Source organism: Abrus precatorius, unplaced genomic scaffold (genome assembly GCF_003935025.1).
Source record: "Abrus precatorius isolate BTA unplaced genomic scaffold, Abrus_2018 Scaffold4, whole genome shotgun sequence".
NCBI lineage: Eukaryota > Viridiplantae > Streptophyta > Magnoliopsida > Fabales > Fabaceae > Abrus > Abrus precatorius.
Genome location: NW_020874384.1, coordinates 12,754,289 through 12,781,204, shown reverse-complemented (window position 1 = coordinate 12,781,204; position 26,916 = coordinate 12,754,289). Strand labels below are relative to the sequence as shown.

The following is a 26,916-nucleotide window of genomic DNA, read 5'->3' as shown; positions in this document are numbered from 1 at the left end:
TAGTCGTATTTGAAAGCTAACATTTAGGCCTTTTATTCATATTCAAATCACAAAGCCAAACAAATACAAATTTTAGATCAAAATAAATGAGCAAGTTACAAATTTGTTTTAGGAGATTAGGTGGTGACCATTTAGGATATCTCTTTCCTTAAATTATGATATCTTTAAATTTTAAACTTGGTGTAATTTTTTATAAAATTACTTATCATTAGAATTAAAATTTTTATTATCTTCTACTTTAAATTTTGAACTTATTCAAAGGAGAGGGGAAACATAAACAGACACGTTGATATATTTAAATTTTCTTCCTTTTCTTTTTTCGTCTTCTTTCCTATTATCCAAACTTTAATTTTTTGTGCTCATCCACCTATGGAAGAGTAATCTTCGTAATATAATTTAAGGATTAAGAAAGCATAAGACTTTTGAGAATTAGTTTGTAATATTTGTTCTCAATTTAGAGTTTTCTCCTCTAATCTATATAATTTTATGAACCAAAGGTATTCGTTCTAATTCCAATAGAAAAATAATTGATTCATTGTTATTTATTTTAGAATTAATTAAGTGGTGCAAAAAATTAATACATTTGGATTAAATTCTAGAGGTTTCTGAATTTAGTTGATTTTGTATTAATCAAATGCATGAATGTTTCCATGTAATCACTTAGTTTAGATTGATGTTTCATTCAAGTTTTAACCCCTTGAATTAGAATATTATCAATTATTTATTCAAAGATTGAGTGTTGTTACTTTCTTTTTTATTCTTGAATTAGGTATTTATTTTATTAAATTCTTTCATTCTAAATTCTAATTTGATAAATTACTTTGATAATGATTCTTGAAAAACAACTTTGATAGCTTGCCTTGTGCTATAATATTTAGGTATTTATTATTTTGAACTCAGTACGCCTGTGAATAAAATTAGCACCATTGTTAAGATCATTAAATTAGGATAAAATTAATAGATTAGTTCAAATTTAAATTTAAATTTTTAAAATTAAATTATAATTAAGATTTGATTTGATTAGATTGTATTAGGTATATTAGTTTAAATTAGGTTAATAAAAAATATCTTCAAATTTAAAATTTAAATTTCAAAAATTTTTAAAAAATAAAATTAAAATAATAATAATAAATTCAATTTTTTTTATTGTATTCTGTATTATATTTTTCTTTACATATTTTTATTATTTGATTTATATAAAATTTGTTTGTTTCCTCAGGTACTATTTAATCATGTATAAAATGGAAGAATCTAGAGACTTTCATTATTCCTTTCATATTAGTCCACAAAGTACTCTTATATTGAATGCTAAGCATTGTCATGCTTTAATAACAACATGATCCTACTAATTGCTAAGTATAACTTTTTTTTGTTGCTCTGCTTTTTATCAAATCTTTTTTATTACGATCAAAATATTTCTATAATTTATAGTAATGAATTTATGTTAAATTATAACAATTAATAAAAAAATCAATATAAAATTCTTATTAAGTAACGATTAAATATGTGAAAATAAGGTATAAAAGCGCACGAAATTATAAAGTCATTAGTTTTCATGAATAACTGCCACTACGTGGTTGGAATGCAATTTGACGTTGAAAGCTTGGAGCTCTGCCCGACAATTGTTGACTAGGAAATAATTATAAGAATTAATTATTACTTTGACAGTGACAAATGTGTAAATAGTAAACTCTGTTACTGCTTTCTCTATATATTGCTTTCATAACTTGTGTGGGACACATGATATAGCAGTTGATAAATTGGAGAGCATGTGAGAGCTTAACGTCTAATACCACATACGTTGTTCACCCTTTGGCCTGAAAAAAAAAATCATAAAAATGTGATGGTTCAAGCAAGTAGGCTCACCAGGCCATAGTGGACTATGGGTGCAGCAGCTTGTAATCCCTCCACTGTTGGGAGCCAGAGGTGGTCGCTGCTCTGTGAAACCAGCCTCACGCTGTGCCCTCCAGTCCAAGACTCATGAAACCTTTGCCTTCGCTTAAGCTGCATGAGTCAACTCTCAACTTGGAGCGGGCAACCCAGCAAAGCCTTTGAGCTGTTCCATCACTTTTAGGCCCTCACTCGAGTCACAAGCTGGCGTAACACAACTCGGCATGCTAGTAACCTTGTCAGAGGTTTTATAAAGACTCTGTGGTTTTCTGTTCTGACTAATGTGGGACTTCCAAATAAGAAAGTTTGCAGCGCTGCCTGACAATATCAGAGGGCTTATGCCTTCTTTTTTTCTGGAAGGACGTAACCCATATTACATAATTGAACAATTAAAGTTTTAATTGAGAATAGTATCAATGAAATTTTCTTTTTTACATTAAAAATATATAATGAGCTTGATTGAATTGGGCTTCTGAAGCCCCCAACAATTAGTGAAAGACTCATATAAGTCATTTTCTAGGCAATTGTTTCTTGCACCACTCTATTATATCATTTCTGGAATTTTCATTCTAGAGTATATTTAATACTTTTCCAGAATTAAATTTTTGGAAATCATGTAAAAAGGGCAGTGTGATTAGCATAATAAGGTATTACGAAAAGCAATTTCTCTTCATAAAAAAATTTGAAATTTCTCATGTTATAATGTACAGACGGTTAGATGCCATGGAACTAACATACTTCACCTTAAATTTCTATTGCTGTTTGCTAAAAAGGTTTATACTAAATTGGATTCAAGTTTTACAAGTTTTTTAATTATTTAGTTCTTGCTCATCATCTTTTTGTGTGTATTGTTGTATAGACATTTGAATACTGTGAAATATGGAGAGAGCATAAACCTGAAGTAGCGTCTATATATATATATATATATAAACATATTTGAATCCTTATTGCTCACTAAAGCAACTTTTATGTAATTATTTATAAATTTAAATGAAAAAGAAAGGACGAGTTTCTGTATTTTTCACCGCTGTAATAACGGAAATGGATAACCGAAGAAAGGAGTTGTTAAGGTTATAGTGGTGAAAAGGATATTTTTTGTCAAACTAGCATCGTATTCGTATTAGCCTAATATACAAATTTAGTATACACCAAATATATCCAAAGTTTGTCATTATCCAAAAGACTTTATCATACGATTCTCCCAGATACCCTGTAAACTACCTTTTAATTACTGTTAATTGCACTTTACTTTTGCTTTAATGAAATATAATACAGGAGGAGTGAGCACAAAGGAATTTCCCTCCTTTAAACATTAAAACCTTGTACTTCACTAGAATAGTTCCTATCTAAATAGAAACACGGCCTAAAAATTGACAGCATAACTAATTGAATTTGACCATTGAAATTGATAAACGGATACTGTCATTCCACTAACATAATCCACAAATGGAATTTCCTATTACACAACCTTCAAGTTTCAAAAATAATGGTGGAATTAAGACATGGTGCAAACTCAGTAAATTGGCCAGTGTTTCCTTTGTTTCAAGCAAACACTTCTTACATTATACTTCAAAGCCAGAAGTGAACTCCAAGACTATCATTACTTGCATTTCTTGCAACCCTAAGACACATATTAGCACAAATCCAATAAGATTAGCAACTTAATTGTGTGTTCTTATTTGTATATATAAATTGAAGAGGATAATTTATTCTTTCAGCCTAATAAGGTGCAAGAAATAGTAACCAAGTGGAGAGATTCAAGATGAAATCCTTTGCTAACCTTTTCTTAATGTTATTTGTGGCCTTGACTACCAAAATCCGAGTTTGCATGGCAGACTGTGATAATCTTCAGGATACTTGTCCAGCAGTTCCACCCAATAAGCAGACCATATTCATCAATGGTCTACAATGCAAAAACCCAGCTAATGTAACAGCTCAAGATTTCAGGAGCACAGAACTAAGCAAAGCTGGCTCTAGAGACATTTTTGGTGCATCCATAAAAATTGTCACTGCTGCTGATTTTAGTGGCCTGAATACTCTAGGCCTTTCAATTGGAAGAACTGACATTGAAGAGAATGGCTTGGTAAACTTCCACTATCATCCTAGAGCTACTGAGATGATCTTTGTTACCAAAGGTGTATTATTAGTTGGATTTGTTGATACCAAAAATGAGTTTTTCCAAAGGTATCTCAAAGTTGGTGATGTTTTTGTTTTCCCCAAGGCTTTGTTCCACTTCTGTCTTAATTTTGGTTTTGAAGAAGCCACTATCTTCTCAGTGTTCAACAGCCAAAATCCTGGGTTTGTATCCCTTAGTCCTACAACTTTTGACACAACATTGGAATCATTAGACAAGTTAAAGAGTAGACTCATCTCACGTTCTGCTTCTGAAGCTCAAGATGTTACCAGTTTCATCTCTCCAGAATTGGAAAGCATTTTCAGTTAGTCATTTCAAACTATTATCTATTTATTGACTTCTAAATATTTTTAGTTCAATACATGTAACCGCGTGCATTGAATAAATGAAAATAGTTTTAAATTTTGTTTTATATTGAGCTTTACTTCAAGTTACATTATGTATGGTATATTACTAACTTACCAAAAAGATTATGAATGGCTAAAAATATCTTTAGGAATAATTTTCTTTTACTTTATACAGAAGTTCTACTTGATTTTATTAATGAACAAACAAGAGGAAATTTCATAGATCCAAAAACAACTAAAAATCTTGAGTCCGAATGATCTAAGGAAGTAGAATGGAAGAACAAAACAGATGAAACATTTTGAGTGTTCTCTTTTGTTTCAAATGTACCATGAGGTTTAGCCTCTTTATACCCATTGACCCCTTTTTGTTATCAACTAAGCATGACTGAAGTTTTTACAACAGTTGCTAGAACATTTTAACACCTTGCTACATAATACTGGTAAATACAAACACTTTGTCAAATTGGATTAGATTGTCACTATAGAGCATGGGACATCAATAAATTCCCATTAAACAACTAATTCCCTTCTCACATTTCAGCTTCTCGGAGGTACACTAATTGAGATGGTAATGGTATTTAAAAGCACAAAAAACGGGGCAATATTTGAACTTGCTTGCAGCATGCTATCTGATGGTCTGTTACTGCTTGGAAACTCAATTTAAATCACATATGCCACCATTACTAGGTTCCTTCGGATCTCTTCCGACTAATGCCTTTGGTTTTAAACAAATTGTTCAGATCCTATAAGTACTTCTTCCACTAATATATCCAAGGCTGTAAAACCAGGCTGGTTTTAAGCATTAAAAGAGGTTCCTTATATTAATGCAATCAAGGAAAATTCTCTCGCATAATGATAAGTAACGTACACAATGATATAAAATGTTTAAGAGGATTTTCATTAGTTTTCTTCAACATCACAACACAGATGGATTATATAATGCCAATTATAGTCTCGAGTTGACTCCCCCAACAGGAGCAAGGAGGAATACAATGGGAATTCAGGATGAGGTAGGGATCAATAATTAGGGGGTTAAATAGTGTAAGAAGACAACATATAGTATCCATTCAACTATTAAGTATTAATGCAAATAACTAGAATTCATTATTTCTACTCCACATTCATGTTAGTCACTTAAAAGGCACAGACTGAACCCAGAACGGTCAAAGCTATGTGCATTGCAATCAATCTCAAAACAGAGGACAACTGAAAACATGATCAACAAGAAGATAGATACGAATAGATCAATCCTGTTGCAATTTGAACTTCTAAGACAAGTCAAGCAAAAACTGTTTTCTGCACCACTCCTTTTCAAAAGTTGCACCACCCTTAAATTTTTTTGTATGTTTTATTCTAAAAATGACTTTATGCATAACAAAACGTTTAAACTCTAAAATGTAATTTCAATATCTTCAGAAATTTCATTTCTAGAACACATTCAAAACGCTCTTAACATTTCATAGCAAGAATTCAATGGAGATGTTAATAAAGCAGTCAAATTGTTTCCTTTTTTCAAGTACAGCAAGGTATTCCTGGATCATATTGGTTTCCGCTGTTACTGTGAAGATCGCCGATGCAAAACAAATGAATTGAGCTCAAAACTCTCACTAATTGAAGTATATATCTTCCAACTTATTTCAAGTAATATGTCAATAATTAGTATATGTACATAAAAGTAAATCAAGGAACAAGAATAATCAGCCAAAATTGAAAGATAAGAACATTCCATGAATGATATATCCCCTGCAGTGAACTAAAAGGACTTCAAATTTTGAAGATGGAGATGGTACAATGTAAGAAAAATTAAATAAATAATAAATACTTATGCTAGAATATGACTATGACAATAAAGGGAAAATGATGAAAATTGAAACGTTAGAGAATGGCTCCCAATGTTCAAGCAAAATTGAACATTACACCATTTCAGGTGATGGCCTAAAAGTACGGCCAGGTTTAAAAGCTGAACAAAACATATGCACCAGAATTGCTTGTTTCCTCCATTTTGTCTCCAACTACCAACCATGCTCATATAATAACAGCAATAACTGTTCTGTGATCAGATAGCATGTGTGCTGACCATTGGTTGATGCTGCAACTTCAAAGATATGAAGCAAAAGAATTATAAAGCCAGAAATTCTGAAGTTAGAGAATTTTTTAAATGAAATGGAGTTGCATTGATCAGAGTATCCCAGATGAAACTTCATAACTACAATCCAAATTGGTCATCTTAACCGTGACAATCTTTTCCTTTTCCGATTCTTCTTATGCACTGCAACACTTTTTGTGTTACTGTTACCATGAGGAAGAGCCAAAGTTGACGATGGTTTGCCAATGTAGGTTCTGCCTTTCTTAGAGACCCATTTCAGAGGCATATTGTTAACTACAGTCCCAATATCAGCAGAATTATTCAGTTCAACTAGCTTTTGGATTTGATCTAGCATCTGATGGGTCCAAGCCAAAGATAGATCCAACGCAAATGAATCATCCATTGGCTTTCTCCATAGGTCCATCAAAACCTCTTCAAATGACCGAAAAGACATGGATGGTTGATAACCCTGAAGCTTTTCACAAACCATGTTTACTTTGATGACATGCTTGCAAATGTTACCTTGCATTGACCAAGAACAATCACAGAAAGCAAATTCAGATCCTGGATTCCACACTAGATGAGTTAAGCTACTATCTTTCTGGCTCACAACTTTGGCAAAGAGGTGGTCTTTCTCATCCAAGGTAACAGCCGAGTTGGGAATTTGAAGTGCTCGATGCCATGATGTAGAAGCAATATATTTCTCCTTCACATTCTGGAAAGAATCACTTTCATCAGCATAGCGGTCAAGCCAGTAGCTTGAATGCAACTCAGTTGTTAACTTGTGGACTAACCAATCTACTCTTTGCAGCGCTCCAAGATGTGAATCATCAAAAAGTTTGGCTTTCAGCTTAACATGATACGCTTCTAATGCTCCAGAAGCTTCCTGACTTGCTAGTGGAAAATTTCTCATTGTTGAAAGCCACATTTCTGCGGAACAGAGAAAAAGGAAGGGAAAGAAGAGAGTAAGTTATGTATCAATGATTGAGCAACTAAGCCCATAATTCTGAAACAAAATGTTAAAAAAGATTCATGCAATGCATGTCAATGCACCTTCAGTCAAACTGGTTATTTTAAGTTCATGCAAGAGAGTAAAGGAGAAAGATCTAACCAAGCTTGGGCACCCAGGAGACTTTGAAATATTCCATGAAAGCGGATTGGTCAACAAAATCCAGCATGAATTGTTCCAAGGCAACTGATGTATTAAGACCTCCCCAAATGCTGTACACTATAGTCCCAAGACGCTTAAAAATCTCTCGCTGAACCTCAATATTACTGCATTTCTTAACAACATTCCTAAGCCATGATCTACGAACACGCCACAGTGAAAATAGGACAGGACAGCAAAATATATCTCTGTAAAAACAATAGAAGAAAATCAAACACCACTATAGATTTTTAAATCCAACTCATTTCTACAGCAATAAATCTTGCCTCAAAATATCAATTTCAGCTGCAGCATCATCAATTAAAAATCCACTGACTTTCCATCCAGGTTCAACACTACGAGCTCGATCAATTAAAGCTTTCAGCCACTTAGACACATCGAGCTTTGCAAAGCTACGTGTAATGACCCATGCAACAGGAAGTGCATGTTGTCTTGAATCAAAAACAAGTATTGTGAACAAGGGATACTGCCAATATGAAAAGATAACTAAGTTAGGTTGATCGAAAATATATTGCAATGTGAAGAGGATAACTGTATTTCTTTTAGCTCTAACATAAAAAAGTGATGATTGGAAAACAATTACTTTAAGTCTCTTCACGCCAAACGTTGAGTCTGCCGCAACAACACTTCGATGACCAAAACGAACCATTTGCTGCAGCTGCCATTCTGTTTGGATCCCCAAGATGAAAGGGTCTGACTCAGAGGTATCCTGATGAAAAAAGACAGACTTTCTATTGCGTTCAACCCACATGCGGATGCTAGCTTGATCATCTAGATCCAGTTCATGGGTAGACCTTTTGATAATCATACCTAGCTTGTGAACATACTGAGAAGCAAGGCTATTGACTTTTGCATCTGAGCCACAATATCTCTGAATTCCTTCAATGTGTTTCTCCAAGATATTCTCTTCCGGAATGCCCAGATAAATCATGGACATTGTTTGCTGCTGAATTTCATTGCATATATAGGGAATTTTTTTGGCACCTGGGCCAATGGCATCTCTATCAAGTGGTCCATGGCAGACAAAACCAGACTTGTTAATATGACGCCTCTCATTGTATATAATAAGCGCAAGTGATGGACGGGCATAAAGACGTTTAACAACAAAATGACAAGTACAACCCCGCATCGATTGAGGTCTAGCAGCCCGATTTCGAGTATTAAGTCGATACCTGCGACTAGGTAATATACCTCCGCCTTCCCCATAATTTTCAGGGCCAAATGAGCACCAGTACCTTCTCAAATAAAAAAATCAACTTGACAACATAAGTATTGGAATCCTAATTGTCCAGATCAATACTTAAGTTTGAAATTAATCATTTGCTAGTCTTCTGTTGATTCCAAACTCCAGACAGCAACAGGAAAATGGTTTGAACTTATGATCACCTTTAACATTTGGAAACTTCACAACAATCGATTTTATACAAGGGAAGCATGATTTCACACTTCCAAATTCCAATGGTCACCAGATAAAATTAAAAGAAAAAAAGAGATACAACAAAATTAGAGAAAAACCAAGCAAATGTTACAGAAAACTCTGACAATCATCTAATCACAATAACCACAAGAGGAAAAAAAAATGTAAAACAAAGCATGCTTGATCATAAATTAATAATCATTTTAACAGAAGGCTCTGTTAATTTCAAAGTTACAAAACTAATTTTTGCACTTTTTAATTAAAAACAACACACCTCATCATACATATGTTGCACGGGTACAGGTACGAGTAATGAATACAATACAATATGAAAATACGAAAAAATTATAAAATATTAGGATATGGGTACGGCAATACATTAAAACTAAAATATACTTGTATTTATGTATGCAGACTGAATATTGTGTGAGAAATTTGATCAAATCACAGTCAAATAGAAATTTTATGAAAAAAAAAATCCCTAAAAGTTAAGGAAATATTCCAATAAATTATACAAAATATAAAAAACTATCACTAATAATTAAAAATAGTAGCGGATACCCCTAGGATACGAATGCAAGCATATTGTAAGTCGTGCATCAGAATGGTTCAAAATCAATTCTACGTAACCTTAAATGAAACAAGAAAGAAGGTTGACAGGCATGGATGAAACTTACAGCCTGTACTCCAGATACTCATCATCCTTGTACTCCTTCAAGCTACCAATAGTTCTTTTCCTTCCCCTCTCAATATGAAACCGAGTTGGGCACTCCACATTAGAGCATTCACCAATTATAAAAGCATCAACTCTGTCATAGGGAATAAGGGCAACTTCATCATGGTGCTCATCATTGCCAAACTTGGTCCAAGTCAAGTCAGCAGCACAAAACTCCTCTCCAGGTGGATCTTGCAAAGGAATCTTCCCCACTGATTCAACAATATCCATCTCCACAACAAACAAAGCCAAACTTCCCTTGCTATATACACCAGAATATACAAGTCCCCCCACCACCCCCAGAAACAATCACAAGTTCATAAAACACAAAATTGCTCAAGCACACAATAGAACACCCTGAAACAACATCCACAAAAGACCCTTTTGAGATAAATAGTTAAAGACTTTATTTTGATGAGTTTTATGTGTTGTGTAACAACAGCTAAGCAATTCAATCAAAAGAAAGAACAGAGAAAAAACATAAACAGCTGAAGGCAAGTTCAGTAGTGAGAATCGAAGGACATACCCCTCTCGGTTGAATATTCAGAAGAAGATGAATTCGTGTGTTGAAGTGAAAGAGAATAGTGGCGCAACGTGAAGAGGATTTTGGAGAAGCGAGGGGTGGTTTGGGATGAAATGGGTCGGCTGAGAAACTGAGCAATTACAACGAGAGGATATAGCAAAAACGACATCGTATCACTATTTTAATTTGCAATAATATTTTTATGCTTGATATTTTTATGTTTAAATTTATTTAATCTTTTTTGTTATCTTTCCGCTTTTTTGTTACACATTTTATCATATATTTTATTTTATTTTTTCACTTTATTCTTCATTTTATTTATTTCTTTATTTCTTTTCACTCCACATTTGGACACCTAAAACACATTAATGGAATTATTTAAAAATGAAATGACATACTAAGTTTGTGAATACTCAAAACTTCTTGATGCACTACAAGTGCATGCTATACAAGTGTTGGCACAACTTTGCTTATAAGGAAAAAACTAATCCCAAGAGATTTTGAGTTTTGTTCAGTATTGACTTACTAAATCTTTACTTTGAGTAAAGCTTGTGAGTTCGTTTTTGAGTTGAAATATAGGAAACTCATTTTTCTCTTGAATTCGATTATTGAGATATTGTCGAATTTTGTAAGTTAAAGTTGAGTACATAATGCTAGCAATAATCCCTAAGTATTCTGGAATAATAAATAAGTTATTAGTTTTTCATATAACTATAGTAATAAAGTTAAATTTTAGAGTTTTTATCCTTCAACTTTAAGGTAAACATTAATTTCATATTCTAATTTTGTTTTTATTTGTCTTAAAAAAAATTAACCTTTTGCTACTATATATAAAATTTATTTTATTCTATAGATTTTTTATTTCATTTTTCTTCTACACGTTTTCTTTTTTCTTTTCATCATCAATTTTTTATTCCTTTCCTTCCTTCTTTCTTTCTTTTTTTCAGAAAAACGATAAATTTTAACGAAATTTTTTTCTAGGATAGTTCTTTTTAAAAATATTTTCATATAATTTATGTAGTTAATTGAAGAAAAAAATTATTTTTATTTTATTTGCTAACTCTCTTTATAGTTTTTTTTATAACATGTTTTTATAAAATCTCTTCTACTTTTTATTTTAAATAATTTTTATTAAAAATTATATCATATTTATTTAAATAATTATATAATATGATCTCTTATTATAAAACTTAAAATGTGCATATGCATACTGCTTGACAGGAATAATATTTGGCCCAATTTGAATATGGAGTTATAATCATTATAAAATTGCAAATAGGATAAAAATATTTTTGGTTGTTTCCATATTTTTACGATTTATGACATTTATATGATATTTATTTATTTTTTATTAAAATTATAAGTATAAAAAATATTTCAATAAAACCATGAACTGTATTAATATTTAAGAAAAAATATGTACTTAACTTCCTATTTAATATTTCCTATACAACTTACTTTTATTTTATAAAAAACATAATTTTTAAAAGTGCAACATGACTAATAAAACAACTTCGTCAGCATATCATATTACATTTAACGGATCATGTTGTAATTTTTGTGAGTTAATTAATAAATTTTAGATAAGGGATTAGAATGACAAAATAAACTACACATTCATAGACTAATATTTTTTTTTTTTCAAGCACTAAATTGAAGGATTTATAATATTTCAAGAACGAACAAAAAAATAAATAATAGACCACACATGCAAAGACTTGGTCTAACGATTTAATCAACACACTATTTATTGAAAGCACACGAGTATCTCATATAAATGTCAATCTATCTTCAACAAATGAATTGATAAGATTAGTATCAATGTATTATATATTAAACACATCTTTTTTACGTAATCTTTAATAAAATGATGATTGATTTGGGTAGTGCAAGCATTTACTCAAACCCATTTGAGTACTCGTTTTGATGTAATCTCAAACTTAAATAAGAAAAGCCATTAAATTAAAAGTCGAATCCGAAAACGAAGAAAATCCATTTTAAAGCCCCATAAAAAAGAGAGACAAGTGACAGAGAAACGAAGCAAAAACCACGTCATATGTATATGTTCTGAACATTCAGCCAATGATTGGAAGAACCATTATTACAAGACTCTTGGACGTGAGAATTTCACCACCAAAGCACATCATAAAAGTTAAAGACATCAAGATATGAATTGCAATCATATTCTTCAAGCACCTGTTATCTCTTCACAAACTTTATCTTCCCCCCATTAATGGAGCTATCCATGGCTTCTAAGGCGAAATAACTGACACATTGCCCCACATCAGGCAGTTCAGAAAAGAAAAAGTCTATATATACCCATGACAAAGTAGACGGCCGGCCGAGTTAGGTAGCGCTAGCTTGTGACCCAAGAGGGGGCATTAAGGTGATGGAACTGCAGCCGAGGAACTATCGGTCATTGGACTGTGGTGCAGTGTGGTAGAGCTTGTCTACTGGAGTTAGGCCACGGCTATGTCGTTTGCCTTTGTAAAATATTAAAAAAAAAGCCCAGAAGCACATTGTAAAGCTGTATCCTCTAGTCTTTACAGGGTAGGGTTTCCGCTCACGCTGGCTTATCAGAGCAGCGGTGCTTGATTCTGGATGTTGTAAGCCTCTCACACTTGTGGGAGGACGTAAGGTAAGGTATAGTAACAGCAGACTTTGCTGGCACCACTTCACCTAATGCAAGGACCATCACCTTTTGCATTTTTGGACAGCAATATATTAATCATTAGCATGTTAAGACTACCCAGCTAAGTCACTGAGACAAACATCTAATCACTTTCTATCTAAACCAAAAGTACAAATTACAATCCTTTGTCCTTCCCAAATTGATTGCATTGTCCTTTCTTTTTTTCCACAAGGCATGAGCCCTCCGACTTCATTCGTGCAAACAGCAATCTCTTTTTCACATTGTAAAGTCCCACATTGGCCGCAACAGAAAATCTCCATGTCTTTAAAGTCCCTCTGACAAGGTTGCCAGCATACCGAGTTGGGTTACGCCAGCTTGTGACTCAAGTGAGGGCTTCAAAGTTATGGGACAGCTCAAAGGCTTTGCTGGGTTGGATTTATGGCTGCAACATGCTGGCTTGCCCGCTCCAAGTTGAGAGTTAGCTCGTGGAACTTAGGCGAAGGCATAGGTTTCCTGAGTCTTAGACTAGAGGGTACAGCGTGAGGCTGGTTTCACAGAGCAGCGACCACCTCCGGCTCCCAACAGTGGAGGGATTACAAGCTGCTGCACCAACAATCCACCATGGCGTCCTTTCGTTACTTGAAGTACAGCATTGATCATGGATTGCACTTCACTAAATACTCTACTCAATCCGTTACTGCATTTTGTGATGCTAACTGGGTAGGTGACAGAGGTAACTTCAAAGCGACAAGAGCCTACATAATATATCTTGGGCCAAAATCCACAATCTTTTATCAATTATCAAAAATTCAATTAGACCTTCAATCTTTTAAGGATCTACTTTTGCTCTAACAATCTATCCCTTTTTAACGATGATAAACTTTGTCTACTTCGATGAATGCGTAAAAGACAGAAATTTATTCAATAATCAAATTATTTGACTTACAACACTTATCAAGTAATTATACCTTAGTAAGGTATCAAAGAAAAGTAAAAAATTTTATAATATGAACATCAAAGATACATTTATCGTATTTCTCCATATTTAATGATCAAAAGTAGAAAATACCCACCCCTTCAACACATGTCAAAGTAAAAAAGAAATGTCATCATTATTTATGACAACTATAAAGTGATTTTAACAAGTTATCATATTTTGAAATGATGAACTACTTGTTTAAAATTTTTTTATTATTTTATATGTTTAATTTTGAATAGACTTTACAGACCTAATTCTAGATCGTAACAATAAAAGCATTTGTGCAACATAAATCTATATTAATTATAAAATATTTTTAAAAAATCACAAAAAATATTCAAATAAAAAATATGATTAGAATATATTTTAACACTAATGCAACGTAGATCTATATTAATATTATAAAATATTAAATAAACTAAAAAAAAAAAAAACTAAAAAGCTAAAAGTTCAGAACAAAAGTACACAACCTAATATATATTATAATATCAGAGGAGTGAGGAGTGCAGCAGAAGAAAATCTCACTCCAAATCCGTCAAAAGAGTGAGCAATGTTGGCAAGAATCTGCACTCACGTATAGGCATTTAGCAACGATGAACGACTTGTGTAGTGCAAGAAGAGACACATATCAGAAGAGCAAGAATCTGCATTTTGCAAACAACATATCAGAAGAGAAACAGAGTTTGATCCGCAAGTAGAACACAGAATGATAAACGAAATATATACTGCCATCGAAAAATAAACGAAAACAAATGGAAAGGCAAAAATCAAAGAAAAAAATAGAAAGTTGGAAAGGTTTATTGTCTATATACATTCTTAGTTCCTTTTCTTTTTTCAAAAGACGCCATTGTTTAGCAGCAAGATTCTGAAAATTTGAATCACAATCGTTCTAGTCTTTTTCAGTGTGGATCCAAATCCTCTGATGTTACCGTGAAAATTGAACCGTTCATTTCAAATTCACTTATGTTTGTTTAAGCGAATTTGAAACTGGACATTAATAATTCGCTAATGAATCTTGCTTTATATGAAATTTACCCTTTTGTTCACACTGCAAAGCCTTCTTCCATGGACGATTGGATTATTTTTAAGAATAAAAAATCTAGAGAGCATTTGCATGGGTGACAAGAGCATTTACTCAAACCCATTTGAGAACTTATTTTGATCTAATCTCAAATTTAAATAATAAAAGCCATTAAATTAAAAGTCGACTCCGAAAACAAAGAAAAGTTAATTGTTATGGTACCTATATAAATTTTGAAAGAATATTCTATAGCTTTTAGATTAATTATTGTGATTTCTTTAATATTAGAAGATATTAGCATATTTTTTTTTATCTAAACTATTAATTCCATTATATGTTAATATAAAGTTAACTATCAATATTATTTCAAAAGATATATTAAATCCTTTCAATTACAAAATACTGTAAATTTTATAATTTTACAAGTATTAGTCATATAAAAATTACCTACACTCCTTCTTTCTTGCAATTTTTACAAAATTTCATGCAAGACTTTGAGATTTTTTATGTGATTAAATTCATTTAAGAAAATTTATTAAATTACCCTTGAATTTAGCATTCAGTTTCAATTTTCTTAGTTTTAGCATATTATCTCATGCTTTTCTCTTATAAAATAAAGTCCACGGGTCGGTGATGATTAGTATCAATACATAATCTTTAATAAAATGATGGTTACTTTTAGAATATTGAATTACATTTTTAAAAAAATTATATTACTCTAGAATTATCACAAAAGAGAGATATATTATGGTCATATTTTATCCATAGTAATTGAGAACAGCATTTTGCAATAGATATGTATATTTCACTAAAAATATCATTATAAACACTTTTAATCATATATTAAATATATTATAAATTTTGATAAAATCCTAAAATCAAAATTTATCATATTTATTATCAATTTCATTTAAAATATTTAATATTTCTAATAAAATCACAGAACCATACTTTTATCTTAACTATTAAATTCAAATGTGTCACTTTTTTTATATTTTATTTCCATTGTATATAATAATTTTTCAAATACATTTTCATATGAAAATTAATTTCTGAAAAATTAAATTTACCCTTGCTGCCAGCTTATAATGTAACACAAGAAAATTTATTATATTAAAAGTTCAAACAATATAGCCTCACGTATACACAAGTTTTACATTAGACAATTCAATCAATATGTTAGAGTTTATATAATAGCTCACACACCCAAGTTTTATGTAACGTAACACAATGCCACAATGTCTCGCATAGTGTCTCGCAAGCTGTCATGTCAGAGCAGTGTGTGCATACTTTCAAGAGTATTGAATTTATAGCCATTGATTAGCAAATCTGTGACGACTCGTTCTCCTCTTTCCTAATTTTAGTTTTTATACTTTTTCAGTATAAACTTATGTTAAATACCTTATAATTCAAACAATATATAAAAACTTATATACAATAAAAATGTTTAAAATAAATATACAAACCATATTATATCGTAAAATAAACAAAATTCATTGCTTATAATAATATTATTATAAATAAATGTTAGTATTTGTAAAAAATAAGAGTGAATATTAAAGAATAGTTATAACACCTTAAATTTAATTTTTAATAAATAAATTTTGAAAGAAAAATAAAAATAATAATTTTTTTTATTAAAGTGGTTCTTAGTGTATATGTTCAAATAAATATTTTAAAATAAGAATGATTTATAAGTTTGTATCAATAATTGTTATAGGACTTAACTAATACATCAAATTTTTAAAATAAATTTCTAAGTCTTATAATAGTTTCATCCATCTTTCACTGAGTCTAGTGCTGATGATCATTTTGTTCACCTGAAAAATAAAATTAAGGGTGAATACTCTACACTATCCAACATACACATAACATAGAGACTCACCTTACACATCCTCATGTATTTTAACATATTCTACTCAAGTATAGACAATCATAGGCAACACTTTCAAGCATTCCATTTCAATTCATAATCGATGCATTCACAACACCAAAACATTTTCATATATGTGCACTCACTATGGCACTATGATCACAGTTTCACACTATGGATGGTCGCCAGTTACCCTCGTATCACGGATACCACATGTGCAGTTATGAGTCGCTCGACAAAGGTATTGGTCAGAGGTCTAGTCAGAAGGAGAATGTGTGGCCTGTGGTGCACCCACGCTCACTGTTGGTGTCATCATTACTCTCTCTTCCCCAAGGTATTTCTACCGTCTCCATCTTCCACACCTCTAGTGTATCGCTGAACCATTCATAGCATATTCACAATTGCATTTTACATGCCTCATTCACACACATTTCAATTACACATAATATTCATATTCGTACATGGCATACAGACCTACATTCATTCAAATATTTCAGATAAGTGATTTTCATTAAAAATTAATTTTATCTTTTCCTATCACATGTTAATATCGTGTATTATTCATTGTCTTCTTCCCCATATTTTCATATATTGTTCATCATCTTTTTTTTTTAAGTTTCAACTTTCTCCCACATTTCATTTTCTTCTTCCTTATCTTTTCTCTTTTTTTTCATACATATACCTAATATGTCTCGTCTTTAACATCTTAATTTATATTCAAACTTTCTACAAGTCAATATGAATGGAGAACTCACAATTGAGTTTTCCTTACCTTTTAGCCCCTTTAATAAGCACAGAATAAGTATAATCAAAATTCATTGTCAATCAATTTGGTATAAACTTGTTCAATTGATTGTGTTTACAGAGACAAAAAAACAAAACAAAAATTAAATAGCAAGTGTATATTAAGTTTTACCAAAAAAAAAAGGGAGAAAAGAAAAAAAAAAGAAAAAAGTAGAGGAAAAAGTTAAAATTTAGAGGTAGAAAAAAATAAATAATGTATAAAGACTTGTATAATGTGTGATAGAAAAAGATGATGTAATATTTTGAAGAGAAATAATTTATTTAAAACATTGTTAAAAGTTAAAAGCTTAAAATAAATCAAAATAAAATTTAAAAATAAAATAAAATAAAATTTGATCTTTAAATTAAAAGGTAAAAATATTAATTTTGACTAAATTTATATTTTATTTATTTATTTATTTTTATCATATTATATAAATATACAATGTAGTATTTACTTTCTCTATCCTTTTAATTCTATAAAATTTCTTATGTACTTATATGTTATATTGTAAGCTAACAAAACTTTTTTTTTTTTAAAAAATATGTTTAATTAACAAATTTTTTAAAAAATTAAAAATATATAAATCTCATTACTCAAATTTGAAAATTTTAAATAAAAATAAAAAATTATAAAATTTAAATTTTATTATTTAAAGTATATATATATGGGACAAGATTATGTAAGTCTAAAATTTTTTATACTCAATCTAAGCATTTTATTTAACTTAAATCTAACGAGTTATAATTTATTAGTTTAATGGTCTTTAGATTTAAGTTAAATAAAATACTTAAATTAAGTGTAAGAGTTTTTACTTATACTAGTATAAAAAGATTCTTTTCTTATATATATATATATTGTTGCAAATGTCACAACATTAATTTGTGAAGCTTATATCAAAAATTATAAAATTCAAGTTTTGTTATTTAGAGCATGTATATTTTATTTTAAAGTAATTTTCTGTTTTTTAAATATGATTTAATATAAATTTATATTATATTTTATTAAAAGAAAAATAAATATTCACAAAATACTTTATTTTTAATATAAAAAACTATTTTTAGAAAAGAAATAAACATATCCTCGTTAGAGTTGCAAAACACTTTTTATTTATTTATTGTTTTTACAAATGTCTCAACATTAACTTGTGTTTTAAAAAGCTTGAGTCATAGAATTGCAAAAATTTTTTTTGAAAAAATTTCATGTTCTGTTGAACTTTTTTTAATGAATTTGATTTGTTTATGTATTTTAGGTTTGACCGAATAAGTATTTAAATTCTATTTTGAATGTTACATATATTTATTTTACGTTAACCGAGGAAGACAAGATAAGTATTAAATGTAAGTACTACGAAACTTGAATTTTGTAATTTTTTATTTAAATTAATTTAAATAATGAGACTTGTATTTTTAATTATTATTATTATTATTTTATTATATACATGTAACTTTTTTATAAAAAAAAAGGAGAGAAACTTAATAAATGACTGTCAGCAACACATTTTATTTAATGTATTTTTAATTATTTACTAAAATTATAAAAATATTAAAAAATATTTTAATTTTTATAATTTTTAATTAATAAAAAATTGTACTAGCATTACTCTTAATAATTAATAATTAAGAACGTTAAAAATTAAAAAATTGTGCTAACTTGTGCATAGCATCGTTCATTTCTTTAAGCACAAAAATTGAGCAATTGACATTTGGTCAGCTTTTCACTCTCTTCTCCCACATCTCCTTGTTCTCTCTCACGAACGCACTTTGGATTTTCTACAAACAAAAAAGTTGTACTCCCCAACACTCTGTTGAAAGCTTTTGCAAAGCTTGTTCTGATTTTGACTCCAAAACTCGCACTTTCAGATCGATGTCCTCCGACCCACAAAGGTTTTTTTATGCAATTTTATTCCTTACAACACACTCTTTCTTGTATATGATGTTTTCCCTTTCAAATTCTGAATTTTGATCAATGCATGTTAGAAACAAATACTGAGTCTGTGGTGGGTTTGATCTCACCTCCTGTTTTCGTTTTGGAGATACTTTTAGAATTTTTCATTTTGTGTTTCAATAGTGACACTGAATTGTTTGCATGCAAATGGGTGTTCTCTCTGGTTATTTATTGAAAAAATTGGTCTTGAATTCTGGTGTTTCGATAATGGGGTTTTGGGTTTTAACGGAAATTTAATTTCCGTAACCGTGCTTTTGAGCTTGCATGCAAGGGATCAAAGTTCTAATAACCCTTTTATCTGGAAAGAAATGAAAAAAATAATGTTCTTTTTGTTTTGTTTATTTTTTTTCTCTAAGAAAGGTACCTGTAAGGTTTCTATTTTCATTTGCATAAAAATTAAAGATTTATCAGTGAGTTGTTAGTCTGACATTTTAACTAGGTTTTATTTGCATGCCCTCCTAGAATCTGTTCTGTGTTTCAATTTCGAAGTTGATTTTATTTTTTCTCTTGGTCTTCATTTTTTTCTTTCAATTTATTTTGTGTGTTGGGTAAAACATACCAAAAATTAAACTGTCACTGTTTTCTTATTTTCAAGGTTTCATTTTCTAAAGGAAATGAAATGTCTCCTGCTGCTAAATTACAAGATCTCTCGTTTTTCTGATTGGACTGGTTTGAAATTTTCATTATATACTTCAAATTATTTTCCTCATAGGAAATTGCAACTTTGCTCACTACATGTGTACATGATATTGAGTTTGACAAAAATGTTTGAAATTCTCTCCCTCTCTTCAATTGACTGTTTCCTTTTGTGTGTTGGAATGTGAACTAGGCTTGTTGATTAGTGTAGATCCTGGAAGCTTTTGGGCTATCTCAACAAAAATGGCAATTATGAATTCTCTATTTGTCTGCTTCTGATTTTTCAGGAAAGGATTGAAGATTTGGATAAGTTGCTTTTGTACTCTAAAAGGGTTGAGTATAAGATGTGAAGTGAATTGTTAACAGTGATACTTGGTAAATGGGGATCCAGACTATGGGATCTCAGGGTGGTGGAGATAGTAATGGAAAACTGTCACAATTTCAGCCTCTGGTGCGGCAAAACTCAATGTACAGTCTCACACTCGATGAGGTTCAGAATCAGTTAGGTGATTTAGGGAAGCCACTTAGTAGCATGAACCTTGATGAGCTTCTAAAAAATGTATGGACCGTTGAGGCTAGCCAGTCCATTGATGTGGACAATGACGGCACAGCACACACTAGTCAAGCTGCACTGCAGCGTCAGGCTAGTCTGTCATTAACTGGTGCACTAAGCAAGAAGACTGTAGATGAGGTTTGGAGAGATATCCAACAAAACAAAACCAATGAGGAGAAGAAGTTCCGAGACAGACAACCTACTTTGGGAGAAATGACATTGGAGGACTTTTTGGTGAAAGCAGGTGTTATTTCAGAAGCATCATCTAATAGAAAGAATATTGGTACTATAGCTGGGGTCAATTCGAACATCGCAGCACCACAGTTTCCTGCGCAAGGTCAGTGGATACAGTATCCACAAGCACAATATCAGCATCCACAACAGAGTTTAATGGGGATATACATGCCTAGCCAGGGTTTGGCACAGCCATTACACATGGGTGCTGGTGCTTCGTTGGATGTTTCATTTGCTGATAGTCAAGTGGCATTGCCTTCACCTCTGATGGGAGCGGTGTCAGATGCACAGACACCTGGAAGAAAAAGAAGCACTCCGGAGGACATGATGGAGAAGACTGTTGAGAGGAGGCAGAAAAGGATGATCAAGAATCGGGAATCTGCTGCTCGTTCAAGGGCAAGGAAACAGGTGATCTTTCTCTTTCTTTATTTTGAGTGATGAGGTATCTAAGTCGTCAATTTTTAGTTAGGTTTTTCCTTAGTGAAAACACTCTGAATGATAAATATTATAAGCAGGCTTACACAAATGAACTGGAGAATAAAGTTTCGCGTCTAGAAGAGGAAAATGAAAGGCTGAGGAAACGAAAGGTTAAATTGTTCTGGTTTAATTGCTTTTAAGTGTTTTTAGCTGTTAATTTAAATTCCTGAATATACCTTCTTTCTTCAGATTAAGTTGTTTCCCCTTTTGCAGGGTATATTTTTAAAATAAGATAGGTTCTTTTATTATATTAATTTTTTGCTTGCAACGGAGACAAGAATTTTTGCATATTATGGTTTTTTTAGTCAAGACCAGAATTAACAAGTAGTAAGAAACTTTTTCTGATCATGGTTCCCCAAATTTGTGGTGCATACTTGTGCTCACAATTCAAAGTCCTGTGCAGTAGATAGATTTGTTTCTTATGTGGCCCGAGAATTAAATCTGATGCTTGAAAGCTATTAACCGCTCTTTAACTACTGCTTTTGTAATATGTATTTAGTGTATGATATGATAACAGACAACTGATGATTTTCTCTTCCGAAACCTCATTAAACAGTAAGGTATGTTAATAGAAAAAGAAATTCAATACACACAAAAAGATTGCTTATGCTTCATTTTTGCTAGGGGGGAATATGAGTTTACAAAAATGCTAACCAACGGGAACTGAGGACTCTAGGTTTCTTCTTTGTTTTAATACTAGTACGTGATCCAGCATTTCCATTCTGATTTTTAAACATGTAGATTCCACTCAGTTCATTTTAACCTTGTTTTTTGTTGACTCCTTCCAAAGCATTAGACAAATCAAACCAGTTTTGGTTGAATCTGGATGTGATCCACATGCTGAAAATGTTTAACATTAATATTTTAACTGGCAGGATGATGCAAAATCTGATTATTATTAGGTTTTTTCCATTCACCATTTTCATTCATGACAAATCTTGCTTCTTTCCTTCCCAGCTTTGCATTATCCTTCTGTTTTAGGATTTTTGTGGAAACAACTTATACCTGTGCACTGTGATGCCTGTCATTTATCTATACATTCTGGTTTGACTCTCTGCTAGCTAACATTATGATGATCTGATTATGATATTTCTTGATAAAAGTACTCAGATACTTAATTTTAATTGGGTTTCTCAATTTTAATATATAATTGATAAGTCAAGCAATCGGATGATTTTCTCTACTTATGTCATCCAAGTCTTTTTTTGTGTGGTATGAGCATACTTGAGTTAGCAAACATGCTTATCTTTGCGAACTAAACTATTTTGTCATGTATAGTGGCTTTGGTTTATCAACTATCACTTGAATTATGGAAGTTGGGAGTTCATTTGGTCTCTCATAATCCATTTCTGTGGATTGGAATGAAATAGGTGTGGGACGAGCTGCATGAGATTCATGATGTATACTTTTAGTTGATAGTGTTTGAAATCTTTCATTTTAGAGTTATATCGTTTTTCACTTCTCTTTTCAATTTTATGGATGATACCTTAGCTGTGTAAGGGGTATTTGTCTGGATGATGATTGTTACTTCTCTTGAACCAATGCATTGGATTTTCACTGCTTCGTGTAGTATGGTTGGTTGGGTCTTGAGTTATCTGGACTTTGATTTACTGGTTTAACATTTCTTGCTCCATCTAGTGCAATTGGAGTTAATTGTTACAAAGATCTTGGATTATAAATACTTCATACAACCATACTATATAAAAATATCATCGCTTCTATTCAGGTTGTAACTATGGTGATTTTTACATGACAAAATCATGGGAGCAAACATATCTTCACTGCTCTTTCATTATACATGCATACTTTTATTTCTTATGTATTATATTTGTTACACTAGTTTATTGATTTTTCTCCTCAACTTGCAGGAGCTGGAGAAGATGTTGCCATGTGCACCACCTCCTGAACCAAAATATCAACTTCGCCGAAATGCGTCAGCTCCATTCTGAGATCTGTACCTAGATGTAGAGGTTTGTAGATATGAGTATGAGGGAATGCTCCTTGTGGCTTACTGTAGGTTGAATGTGGTATCTCAGCAATTGCTATGTGATGCATTTGCATCCAATGGCTTGCTTTTAATTGTCATTAGGTTCTTCATAATACAACTTTGAGGTTCTTTTTTTAAAAATATTTATGGCAAATGTTGTAGTTTTACCATTCAAAATAGTCTTTTTAAGCGCCTTAGGGATCACATAATTGAGGGTCTTGCCATTTTTCAAGTTATGGGAAAATAGAGCCACTGTTAATGTGCACTGCGGAGATGAGCATCATATATTACCAAACTATTGGATAATCTGGCTTCAGTTTTGTTGAAACTTTTTCTCAACTCCTTTTGTATTTTTTTAAACAAAAATTTTGGCCGGGTAGTTTTTTATTTTTTTTCTTTCACTCATCCTTCTAAAATTAAATTTCTGAAAGTGACTGGGAATTTTGTTTTCACACGCAAAAAAATAAAGGATGGCATGATTAGAAAAGAGTGTAAAAGAAAATTTTTAGTTAACAATTACTTTTGTCATTGAGAAAGAAAATCAGTGCATTGTTGCTATTAAAATAATGTATTTTGTAATTGTGAAGGAATTATTTAGGGCAATTTGGTTTAAACTTTAGTAAAATTAATTCTGTTAATGTTATTTTAATAAAATTAATTTTAAAATATTAAACAATTAAAATGTATATTTAAATCAATCTTGACCATAAAGTTTACATTGTGTCAAGGTAAGAGGAATAGTTTTTATGACTAATCTAAACAGACAGTTCGGTCATTTACTCAAAAGAATTTGAATGTACAAACTAAAGAGAGAAAAAAAGATATAGCATTAAAGGCGGTTTTGATTTTACAAAGGGTATTGTACTAACATTCTCTTTCACAGCAATGGTGGCTTTGATTTTAGAAAGGGTATTGTATGTGCATTCTTTTTCACGGCAAAGATGGCTTTGATTTTACGAAGGGTATTGTACCAACGGCCCTTTTCACTGTAAAGGTGGCTTTGATTTAACAAACATGAAGAGGGTAATATGATGCATTTGTTTTCAGTTGAATCCCAATGACATGCTCTTCCTCTTCTCTTATGCTAGTCATATGGTTGTTATATAAATAAGATATATTTTTTATTACATGAGGACCTTTAATGATTAATTGTAAGACTCATTAACTATATTTGATAAAAATTCTTTCTCGGTCCAGCATAATCAGATTCAACAAAAAAGATTCAAAATTTTATAGTTAGTTATATTGCTGTCATAATTTCTTTTAAATTGTTAATTATGTGTAAATAAATTATTATTTAAATAGATTTGACAGTTAATTAATTAAAATAATACTAGATGATTAACTATATATGATTAAAAAAAGCATTTGGGATAGCTTCTATTTAGTTTATTTAGAATTGAAAGAGATAACAACACAAAAAAGGAAAGGTTAAATGTGTATTTATGAAAGATGACAAATAGAAACTTCTTTTATATGTATAAAAGCAAGTTGGAGCTAAAACATAAGGTAAGAGGATAAACACAACAAATATACACCTTTTCACTCTCGAAACACCAATTGTTATGTCTAGTTCTTGACATATATATAAGGATTTTTCACTGTATCACATTAGTTACAACATCAACTGATCTACCCCAATTATTATCTCACACAAACAGCCTCTTTATATATATATATATATATATATATATATATAAAGAGAGCAAGAATAGTAACAAAATGACTTTAAAACACAATATAGAAAACAAGATTGAAGAGTGTTTCGTTAATCTATCTTGGAGACTGTATATTTATATCAAGTTTGGTATCTGTCTATATAGAATTCTTAGAAGAAGCTGTTAATGACATGCAAGGTTTGGTTCTTGATTGCATTAAAAATAGAGTTTACCTTCTGTCAAGCGTCTGCCATGAAGATCTTCTTTCCAGGCTTATTGTGAGAGCTTTTCTGACAGTCTCTAATATGTAAATTTTTTAATATGATGTGCTAAACTATCTCGTCCTAATGCTTCTGTTCAAAGGAGGGTGTTATTAATAGATTATATGTTCTTTAGATAGTCTTTAGACAATTGTTCAAACGATTTTTCAAAGGGGTATTGTACTTGCATTCTTTGTTTTTGCACAGGAATTAAGTTTGTATTTAAATGCTTGCGTAGTCATAAAAATTGTGAGATTCAGATAAAATTGATACTAACAAGAGTTTATTTGGCAGTTGAGTTTTGGAGGAAAGAGGAAAGAGAAAAGAGAAAAGAATTTAAATTTTAATAAATATTTTCTAATTTGATAAATTATTTAAAATAAACGAAATAAAATGATAGATTAGCATCAACTTGTAAACTTAATGTTTTAATTTTTTTATTTTATAAGCATTAAATAACTTTCTTAATGTAAATATAAAAAATTTGTCTTCCTTCCCTTTTTCTCTAAAAAACCTCACTTCCAAATACATCCTTAAGCTTTATAAAAGCAGCTTATGATGTTTTTATAAACTATTTTTAAGTTATTTTTCATAAATTTCACAATCAAGCTTACAACTCTTGAAAAAAAGCTTTCATTTATTAAGCATTTAACAACATTCATGCTTTGGTATACCTCAGGTCAAGGATAAGTTTAGTTTCCCAAGTGAAGAGGTGTATATAGTAAAAAAGTGAAAATAAATTCTAGTTGATTCAGACAAGTATTTTTATAACAATAACTAACTTTAATTAACAGAAGATAGATGTTCACTTTCTCACTTTAGAAGAGCTAAAATTTGTGTAAGATTACATAGTCAAAATACTTCTTATAAGAGCTAAACAATCATCCTTAACTTTGAGAGTAAGTTAGGTTCAATTTTTTAATATGATATCAAAATCTATCAACTCTCAATGTTGGATCACCCACAAACTTTTAATCCTACAAACTTCATGTACATCATATCATGTACATGAATGTCTTGTCTTAAATGTGTGAGCAGTGTGTTAAAATATTTAACATTGGTTAGTAATATAATCAAGATATTCCGTGTAAGATTTGGACTCTTATAATTTTACACACCAGTCCAAAGGTAGTGTGTAAAAGTGTTCTACTATGATTAAGAATAAAGTCAAAATTTTCTTTTATAAAACTTGAATAACTTTTCTTTCTTGAATTAACATTTGAGAGTTAAGATGAATTTTCAAGTACTTAACCAAACATTGGAGATCATGATCGAATTAATATGGGCAATCTGATCAAGGAGAGAAGCATTCTGATATTTGAATGTAGAAAAGTGGATTGGTGTCATATCCTTCAGAAAGCAACGTCTATTACTAGGATGGATATTGCTACCCAATAAGTGACAGGGTAAAGGCAAATGTAGATGCCCTTTTAGTGAAGGATATAGCTGTAAATCCCAAAACACTTTTTTTGTGTGTTTTTTTATGAACCATACTCTGAAGGAAGAGCCCAAAGAGCAGAGGCCCAATACAATTGGATCCACAATATGCATAAGCTTTGGGCTTGAGAATGAGATGGACTTTGAATAAGGTAAAA

The 26,916-nt window shown here is 31.0% G+C and overlaps 3 protein-coding genes across 7 annotated transcripts; 2 read left to right on the top strand and 1 right to left on the bottom strand.

Annotated features, from left to right (window-relative positions):
* Positions 1-3,625: 3,625 nt before the first annotated feature.
* LOC113865766 (germin-like protein subfamily 3 member 4) lies at positions 3,626-4,388 on the top strand. The gene has a single exon (XM_027500507.1). It carries the CDS (start codon positions 3,653-3,655, stop codon positions 4,331-4,333), a length of 681 nt encoding a protein of 226 aa, XP_027356308.1. The 5' UTR covers positions 3,626-3,652; the 3' UTR covers positions 4,334-4,388.
* A 1,566-nt stretch (positions 4,389-5,954) lies between these two features.
* LOC113864501 lies at positions 5,955-10,435 on the bottom strand. 5 transcript variants are annotated; one of them, XM_027498282.1, is made up of 7 exons: positions 10,284-10,419; positions 9,720-10,114; positions 8,209-8,860; positions 7,892-8,091; positions 7,569-7,813; positions 6,586-7,387; positions 5,955-6,466 (listed from the first exon to the last, which is right to left on the bottom strand). In XM_027498282.1, the coding sequence occupies exons 2-6, from the start codon at positions 9,986-9,988 to the stop codon at positions 6,594-6,596; spliced, it is 2,160 nt and encodes a 719-aa protein (XP_027354083.1). In that variant the 5' UTR covers positions 9,989-10,114; positions 10,284-10,419; the 3' UTR covers positions 5,955-6,466; positions 6,586-6,593. The 5 variants fall into 5 exon arrangements, with proteins under 5 accessions (XP_027354083.1, XP_027354084.1, XP_027354087.1 ...); XM_027498283.1 differs by having other exon boundaries at positions 5,955-6,460; XM_027498286.1 differs by having other exon boundaries at positions 5,955-7,172; positions 7,252-7,387.
* An 8,813-nt stretch (positions 10,436-19,248) lies between these two features.
* Positions 19,249-23,605, top strand: LOC113865078 (ABSCISIC ACID-INSENSITIVE 5-like protein 2). The gene is made up of 4 exons (XM_027499441.1): positions 19,249-19,455; positions 20,440-21,347; positions 21,455-21,526; positions 23,285-23,605. The coding sequence occupies exons 2-4, from the start codon at positions 20,532-20,534 to the stop codon at positions 23,363-23,365; spliced, it is 969 nt and encodes a 322-aa protein (XP_027355242.1). The 5' UTR covers positions 19,249-19,455; positions 20,440-20,531; the 3' UTR covers positions 23,366-23,605.
* The last annotated feature ends 3,311 nt before the right edge of the window (positions 23,606-26,916 follow it).

Coding starts and splice junctions, on each gene's coding strand:
- LOC113864501 (XM_027498281.1), bottom strand. CDS start 9,988: ATGGATATTGTTGAATCAGTGGGGAAGATTCCTTTGCAAGATCCACCT. Junction 8,861..9,719: donor GAGTATCTGGAGTACAGGCT/GTAAGTTTCATC, acceptor TTATTTGAGAAG/GTACTGGTGCTCATTTGGCC. Junction 7,388..7,568: donor CTCCTGGGTGCCCAAGCTTG/GTTAGATCTTTC, acceptor TCTGTTCCGCAG/AAATGTGGCTTTCAACAATG.
- LOC113865766 (XM_027500507.1), top strand. CDS start 3,653: ATGAAATCCTTTGCTAACCTTTTCTTAATGTTATTTGTGGCCTTGACT.
- LOC113865078 (XM_027499441.1), top strand. CDS start 20,532: ATGGGGATCCAGACTATGGGATCTCAGGGTGGTGGAGATAGTAATGGA. Junction 21,348..21,454: donor GTTCAAGGGCAAGGAAACAG/GTGATCTTTCTC, acceptor TATTATAAGCAG/GCTTACACAAATGAACTGGA. Junction 21,527..23,284: donor AAAGGCTGAGGAAACGAAAG/GTTAAATTGTTC, acceptor CTCAACTTGCAG/GAGCTGGAGAAGATGTTGCC.